We start from the raw sequence: 8610 nt of genomic DNA on the forward strand, positions 1-8610 counted from the left end.
AAATATATGTTTATTAAATAAAGTCTAATGTTACAACTAATCATGGATCCCTTTAATTAAAAACAGGTGAATTAAATTGTGTTTCTGAAATTAAACAAAAAACAAAAGTTGTAACTCTGCTTCAACTCGTCTCTTTTTGATAGTTTCATTAAAATAATTAAAACTGAACTTTGCTGTGTTCTTACAGTATTTTTTCTGCCTGCATTTGTTTTTCAGAATATTCTCGTGGGCACGTCAATATTCATGGTGAACGCCACAGATCCAGACCAGGGCACCGGCGGCAGCGTCCTCTTCTCCTTCCAGCCTCCTTCACCCTTCTTCGCCATCGACGGAGCCCGAGGCATCGTCACCGTCACCAGAGGTCTGGACTACGAGACCACCACAGCGTACCAGCTGACCGTCAACGCCACGGTGAGCTCACAGGCGGGAGCTGCTGCAGAAACACCGGCCGGGTTGAGGTCCGTGTATCAGCCGTGTTTGTTTCTTCTTCTGCTAGGACCAAGACAAAACCAGGCCTCTGTCCCGACTGGCCAACTTGGCCATCGCCATCACCGACGTCCAGGACATGGACCCTATTTTCACCAATCTGCCGTACAGCACCAACATCCTGGAGAACGTTCCACTGGTCAGTAATGAATTCACTGAGTGGTTCCACAGTTTGGATTGTTCTGATGGTTTATAGTGAAACTGTCTATTGTTTACATTTAACGTGCCATAAAGTCTTCCTTTTTCTTTCCATTGCTGCTCGTCTCCAGCTCCACCTGTCCTCTGTTCATAAAACTTTTTTGAAGCTTTCAAACCACAAACTACCAATTTAGTTCTTATTGTTTATAAGAACTAAAGTGGTTGTTGTTGGTCTTATTTTTCCCTTGTTAGTTCTGTGGCCATTTATAGCCCCTAGAACGTTCTTTGTGTCTTTTTTTAGTTCCTTCTTCAGAGTAAGGGCTTAAAAGTACCTGTAACACACACACATATATAAAATACACACACACACACACATACACATTAATGTACATATATATATACGTATGTATATATAGATATTTAGAATTATCTCCTGAGCTAGTACACATATATGGCTCTATAGCGTTAGCTCCTGAGCTATTGCCATATATATGTGTATATATATATATATATATACGTATGTATATGTGGCAATTTAGAATTATCTCCTGAGCTAGTACACATATATGGCTCTATAGCGTTAGCTCCTGAGCTATTGCCATATAAAGCTAGTTCTCGAGCTAATAATATTAGCCCAGCAACTAATACCACATATTTATTAGTAACATAGCTATATATAACGTAACTAATGACTAAAAAATCTTTAACTTAGAGTTTCCTCACAGTTTTGCACCGGAACACCTAGTGTCATAATTTACCCATATGCTTTGCGGTGTAAATATACATATAAATATACATAAAGAAGCAGGTACAGATAATGTATGGATATAAATGTATGTGTGACAATATGTTTTTTAAAATTTATAAAAACCAAACAAGCTTTTACAGTCCTATTTTTATAGTTGTAATAAACGTTTATCAAATGTTGATTAACTAGTCGAGGTTCTCTTTAACCTGAATGAAGAACCAACACTTTAAATTGACCTCATCCTGGATTACGTGGGCTTCTCTGCTTCCTCCTGCCCTTTTTTGGTTGTTTGTTTATACTTTCAGTAATGAGAGCAGTTATTTGCAGGGTGTGTCTTGCATTCAACACACGTACACCTTTTATGAAAGTGGATTGTTCTGTTCTGTCAGTTCTGACATGGAGCCAAAAAAGGGATAATTAAAAAAAAGGAAAGAGGAAAAAAAAGGCGAGGTAAATCATTCGTGAGAAAGACTTTTTACAAGTGGAGTAGCTACAACTTGCATTTGACATACTGCACGTATTTCAAAATCTATCCTGTGTGGTCATGATGTGTTTTGCTAACAGATAAAATCCTCTCTTTGTCTTTTAGTGGTGGGCAGTAATTGGGAAAAAAATCTTCAAAGCAAAACTGCCACATGTGATATTCTCAGTTGGGTTGAGGTCTGGGTTTTGATCAGACCAAAAGACCGTGACCCTGACATGACCTCTTGACCACCACAGGTCATGTCTCCTAAATTTCACCAAAAAGTTCCTCCAAACCAAACAGTTTTACTGACTTTACTTAGGAGACCTGTTCTGATCTCAATTATTCAAGTCTATAAATATAAATTCTATCCTTTTTCTTTCCAGCGCACTTTTTTTCTGCAGCACAGAGGAGAGCGTAATATGCTATTCTTGGAGGTCTGTTTTGACGCACTAAGCTACAATACTGGAGGGATTTCTCTATCCAATAATTACTGTTCACCTACTGCCAGACTCCCCTCTCTGCAGTGTGTCCTCGTCACGTCTCGTGGGATCAGCAACGAGGATGTTTCCCTGGAAACTGGACAGCTATATTGTTCATTACTGTGCTATCCCTGAGCTGCTGCCAAAAAAAAAAAATGGTTTTAGGATTTTTACGTTTTAAAGTACGTTGTGCACACGTTGTTAAAGATATCTGATTATGCATTTTGAGTTGTACATGATATAATTGTGAGTTTATTTTTGAAAAAATACCATCTCAGATTGGGATTTATTCAGCCGGAGAAATCAAAGCTCTTCGATCGATCGCCTGCGGTTCTCCCCACCTTGAAATGATGTGTTTGCACAAGCCTTCCCACACACTGCCACTCAATATCAGGCTCAGTAAATGGCCACTCAGACCCACTAGGAAACCCACACTGACGATAGTCTGCGGTTTATATAAGACTCCCACTACAATATTGTTGAAAAAGATTGCCTCGAATGAATCAGTCTCACAGAAGCACCTGAAAGTGTGCTCCTCCTGCTTGCTATAAGGATTTCTTGCAAAAAAAAATTGAAAATAAACTTCTCGATCGGAGAGCATGTGAGGGCAGATCTTTCAGGATCTTTCAGGTCAGGGTTATTATCTCTCCCACACCCTGCTTGAACATGATGTTCCTTTATAACGTCTGAGTGTCCTCAGGCGCGCACGGCTCATGTCACGCTGCCGCACAACAGCCAGCGATGAGCTACGATACACACATTAAATCATATGTGACTTGGAGTTACATGGGCAAACCTTCCCACATTTCCACATTGTAAAACCTGACCATTGTGCTGGATGATTAACTACGTGCATTTGCCCTGTTTTCAGTTCCGGTTTAAGCGAAGGAATGCAGTTTATTGTGTTTCATACCTCAAACAACACGTAATAAAAGCGTACACTGAATATATTTATTGCTTTCCAGATAATAAAATAATCTAACCTTAAATGCTCCCTCTCTAGTTTTCTTATCACAGCTGAGAGCTGTTCACATTTGTGGCTGCTTTGTTGAGGCAGATCGCTGCAACACTACGGGGAGTGGAAGTGTACAGCTGAAAATGATCAAAACAGTTTCTACATTTTTATTTCTAACTTATCCTCAAAAGCTAAGTGATAAAGTGTTGCTTTTAATGTGATCTTTGCTTGTGTTTGTAACGATTTTTTACATTGCATATGTGAAAACCTTCCTTGTGACAAACCCACTGGTAAAAAAGAACAATCATAAACCCCATCAAGGAAGGATCTGGGATCTCTTTCTTTTGGTTATGCTCCATAGCTCATGACCACCGGTGAGGGTTGGAATGTAGATGGACTGGTAAATTGAGAACTTTGCCTTTCGACTCAGCTCTTTTTGCAACATTTCAAATTCAGTTATGAGTCCAAAAATAAGGAGGACAAGCCTTGTTGCATTGTTGTATTCTTTGATAATAAAAAAGCAAGAGCTTTTCTGGTCTACACCAGAAAGTGATTCCCAAGGATTGTTTATGTGCAGGAATTATTTTAATGCAAATACTGAACATAATGTGCTCCCGTTGACAAAAAAAAAAAAAAAAAAAAAAAAAAACTCTGAAACTTTATTATAACAAGAAGATGATTGCATGAATGTTTTTCACTTTGTCAATGCTTTGGATGTTTCCCTCCTTGTGTTTCTTAAGTTACACTTTCAAATTTTTTTTTTTTTGTCTGTGAAAGAAACAGCTCCCTGCACCTGTTGCTTCTGGGCCAGGAAGTTGTTGCTTAAAACTAAAGAAGAAAACCATTTTCATACTAACGCTCACGTTTAGTTCAACCAAATGGGTTTCGTGCTTCAGTCTCATCCCTATATAACGGATCTGTATTTTTCAAAGGTTGCAGAAATAATCAATACTCAGTGTAGGTGGAACATCAGAAGTGGGCGATTGCATTCAGGGGGGCTGAACAGGTTTGTTTAAACAAGTTTTGCAATAGGGTTGGGAATTTCTGGAAACTGAAATCTTAAAAGCACATATTTCTTTGCTGTGCGATTGGCCTACCTTATCTGTAAGGATACTAGGAGTTTAACCATTGAGCAGAAAAGGATATAAGTATGAATATTTCAACAAAAAAATCCATTAGTTTAGTTTGCTTTCATTTTTGAACAATATTTGTGAGCAGGATTCCAATTAAATTAGTATTTTGTTTATGCAAAACAATTTTCATGTAAAATTTTCCCTAAACTTGTTATAAAAACAGAGCAGCGTCAAAGTTTAAAATATACTTAACTGCACAACTTTTGCAGCTGTACTCCTAAGATGCTTTGTAAAGTAAAATAATTCATTTGAGTGGAAAAATCTTTCCACCTTCAGACATTAAAGTGAATTGTTGCTCAAAGCAAAACATATTAAAAATGTGATCTAAACACATGCATCAACTGATGATTGGTGATCAAAAGGTAAAAGTAGTAAGCAAACGCTCACCTGTAAATATGTAGGTAAATGATGGCTATGATGTATTTATCATCTTCTTTCTTTGAAAAACAGGTTGAATTTTTTGGAGCTTTTTATATTTCTAAAAATAAAAAAAATGTTAGTGTTATATCATATAAGAATAGAGTTGCTCTGAATAAAAAGTCTACTTATCCACGACCTTAGGAACATAATTAGAATGCAGTTCCGCCTCCGGACCAGCGGCGGCGCTGTAGCGCTCATTCAGACCGGTTGTGTGAGTTGGAGCTCGGCGTTAAGCTGGCTAGCTGGCACGGGCTGGTTGGTCCTTCGGTTGATGGTAGCCATGGCTCGAGTTGCTGCGCTGTTGCTTTTGCCGGTTCTCATTGAATCGGTCTTTTCAATCTCATTCTTTTTGCCGGTGAACACCAGAAAGTGTTTACGAGAGGAGATCCACAAAGACGTCCTGGTGACGGGAGAGTATGAAATCAGCGAGCAGGCGAACACCAAAACTAACCTGAAGGTGAGCACAGACTGGCAGTAATTTTACGCTCAGCTTAAGCTTCTTGCCTCAATAAAAGGTTAATTTGTACGGAATCAACAATGCAGTTATATAAAAAAACTTTTCTGGTCATTACATGTTCTACTGTTGATGGAAAGCGCCTCCAAATGAATAGCAGCTGTGTTAGCATGTGGCTACACCAGGCCCCAAAACTCGTCTTCCTGGTTTTACTTGCTAATTAGCCAGCTAGCAAGTTAGCTGTCACCAACGCTTATAGAAGATTTCTTTCGGATTAATTTTATTTTTCTTTTATGTATGAACTCAAATTACGCTAGCAGTAAAGAGCGCCTAGTGTATAACCCTTTTATTGTCTTTGACGTTTCTTTATTGTGTTGCGTTCAATGTCCTCGCAGCTCTGTCGCTGTTACACGTCAGTCTTACTCATACTGCAGCATAAATCATTTACACGTCAACATTTGCATCAGTGAATACTATAAAATATAAATCTATTCATTTCTGCTAACAGCTATCAATGGGGCGACCGTTTTTACATTGTTGATTAATTTATAAAGGTTTTATTATAAACAGGAAGTTTTATTTTTCCTAACAGCTGCCAATGATTGATTTGTATGCAGTCGCTGCAAAGAACACAAACATGCTTAAAAACAGTCTTTGTAATATTTGTATTTTTAAAAGCTAGTTCCATAAAAAAATCTGCGAAGAAACAATGAGTTGCAAACACTTAGATTAACTTAAAAAAATGCACATCAGACTTTTTAACTAGAAAATACATTTTGAAATGATTTAAAGACTGGTTTTATGCCACTTCATTCAAATCTTGTTTTTTGCAGATCACAGACTCTTCCAGCCACACTCTGTACTCCAAGGAAGATGCAACAAAGGGAAAGTTTGCGTTCACCACGGAGGACTACGACATGTTTGAAGTTTGCTTTGAAAGTAAATCGCCCATGGGTAAGTGTGTCAACACAAAATTCAGCCTGGATCTGAACTGGAACCCAGTCCCAAGGGATTTCAAAATACAATATTACATGCATTCATTTTATTAGACTCGTATGATTGATATAATCACATTATTTCAACATTTTCCAGGATCAAGGATTCAGAGAGATTTTTAAACTGATTTAAGTGGTTTAGAAGAATATCCAAAACTTGTCATGCATATAATAAAATTAAATGCAATGACAGTTTGAATTTCTTTATCTTTGTGGAATTGTGCAAGCTTTTGAATCGTAAATGTCATAATCAGAATCAGTTTTATTGCCATTGTCGATGAACAGGATTCACAGACTAGGAATTTGCTTCAGTGTAAAGGTTTTAATAGGTAACAAATATAACAAAAGAAGAAAATACAAAGGATAAAGGAAAAATATAATAAAATATATAAAACATATGTACTGTATAATTTACAGGAACTGGAAGAGTGCCGGACCAGCTGGTCAATCTGGACATGAAACATGGTGTGGAGGCCAAAAACTATGAAGAGGTAAGTTTCCGGAGGCTGAAATCTATTTTACATGTTGTAGGAAATTAATACGCTCAATTTAATGGGTTACTTTAACATAAAATAGAGCATATGAATAAAAATTATATACATTCATGTTAGGCTGCCTTCAGGACCAGGCCTCTGTTGCAAAAGATTTGCCTGGTTTAAGGTTTGGAAAAATCGTCACGCGATGACATTTTCATGTGATACTATCAAGCGCACCTGTGAGCTTGTGTTACTAAAGATATGCTGCCATTCCATGTTGGGGAAAAGGTGGGTTTCAATTTTATTTACTGTTTTGACTTGTTAAAATTAAGAAGTTAGTTTGACTGATTTAGAGTCCAAAACATGCAAGTGTAATTGTGATCTACTAGCCTGGCCCTTGCCTTCCTACTCAGTTCTGCTCAGTTCTAGTTTCCCTTCACTGCTCCGTCTGGGATTTCTCCCATAGAAGAGGATTTCTTCAGGAGAATTTTGTTTGGGCCAATCAGAGAACAGAAGGCGGAGTTTTGAATGACGTCGATTTTTTGTGCAGTGTCTGCTTGTAGTTTAGCAATGGCAGCAGAGGAAGTGAATGAAGCCAGTCTGTGTTGATAAGGCTTCCAAATTAAATTAAATGAAATTTGTCTGACAAAGCAGCAGCAGCTCTCATTTACAGTCGTCTCGTTCGGCTCAGTACTTCTCTCCTCTCAGTAGGGTTATTTACTGCGCACGCAATTTCCGGTTAGCTTCTTAGCTTAGCCTCCTTCACATGACCAACAGATCCAATCAGTTTAAACTCTAACAGAGGCCACGCCTCTAGCAAGAATCGCTTCTCTATAGCCGAGAGTCCAGACCCTCGTATGAAGCAAAACGAAGGACAAGGGTCTGGTTTTTACCAGGCTAGTGGTCTATTAATTGTCATTTTATTAATTGTTATCGGCTAAATGCTACAATTAATCATTATTAGCCTGATTAAATAAAGGTAAATAAGTTAATATGAACTCTTGATGTTCCTAATACAGTTTGTCAAAAGTGAAATCAATGAAACAAACAAATACATATATTTTTTCTTCCCATCATTAATTTGCAAGGGGAAAAAAGTTAACAAAAATTTGCAAATCATTCCTGTAGCTGTTGCTCAACATTAAAGCAAATCATGACCTAATCAGGTAAAACACATTATTGCATTTATAAATCAGGTCCAGTCACTTTGTGGGTGTCTCTTCTCGCTAATATGAAGCCTTAAAAAATGTCAGTTTATCGTGGCAGAGATAAAAAGATGAATCCATTCTGTGTGTTTCCAGCCCTATATGACACTGCATTACCACGCCAGTTTGTAATCTCTCTGAGGGTCCGGCCCCCTTTGGTGAATCTTGAGAAATAAAGAAGGGGGAACTCATTTGACCTGAGTGTTACCTTCCCCTCCCACACATGTAAACATTCCAATAATGAGTGCGTCGGTGGATATTCAGAGGGCATTCCTGTCTGCGCACAGGAGGGTGGAGCTCCAGCTGCGCACGTATTTACTTGCATCACACGTGAAGAAATGTGCAAGCTGCAGCAAAGAGGATGTTCTTGAAAAGTTTCACAACGCTTGGGGCTGTTTATTTGGCAGATACAAGTTGTGTGTTTGTTTTCGTTCCAGTCGTTAAGATCTTCAGATTTCGACTAAATAGAAATGTGTGCCACATGTGAGAGATTTTAGCTTCACAGTTGAAGTACTTAACTAAAAATTACCACATTATGAAAAGCAAATACCATTATGCAGTTAGACTCAAAAAGGAGAGAACAAGTACTTTCTTAGGTTTTAATATATGTGTGTGTGTGTGTGTGTGTGTGTGTGTGTGTGTGTGTGTGTGTGTG

The 8610-nt window shown here is 38.1% G+C and overlaps 1 protein-coding gene and 1 long non-coding RNA gene across 2 annotated transcripts in view; both read left to right on the forward strand.

Annotated features, from left to right (window-relative positions):
- LOC106516920 (uncharacterized) overlaps positions 1-3306 on the forward strand; it is a 7504-nt gene extending 4198 nt beyond the window's left edge. The window contains exon 2 of the long non-coding RNA XR_001310138.1: positions 2222-3306. This is a non-coding gene — a long non-coding RNA (uncharacterized LOC106516920). The remainder of the gene's footprint in view (positions 1-2221) is intronic.
- A 1719-nt stretch (positions 3307-5025) lies between these two features.
- The window catches only part of tmed10 (transmembrane p24 trafficking protein 10), an 11578-nt gene continuing 7993 nt past the window's right edge, over positions 5026-8610 (forward strand). The window contains exons 1-3 of the mRNA XM_014007526.1: positions 5026-5282; positions 6113-6233; positions 6692-6765. Of these exons, the coding sequence (XP_013862980.1) occupies positions 5097-5282; positions 6113-6233; positions 6692-6765 (381 nt within the window). The 5' untranslated portion in view covers positions 5026-5096. The remainder of the gene's footprint in view (positions 5283-6112; positions 6234-6691; positions 6766-8610) is intronic.

This window comes from Austrofundulus limnaeus, unplaced genomic scaffold (assembly GCF_001266775.1).
Source record: "Austrofundulus limnaeus strain Quisiro unplaced genomic scaffold, Austrofundulus_limnaeus-1.0 Scaffold42, whole genome shotgun sequence".
NCBI classification, from domain to species: Eukaryota; Metazoa; Chordata; class Actinopteri; order Cyprinodontiformes; family Rivulidae; genus Austrofundulus; species Austrofundulus limnaeus.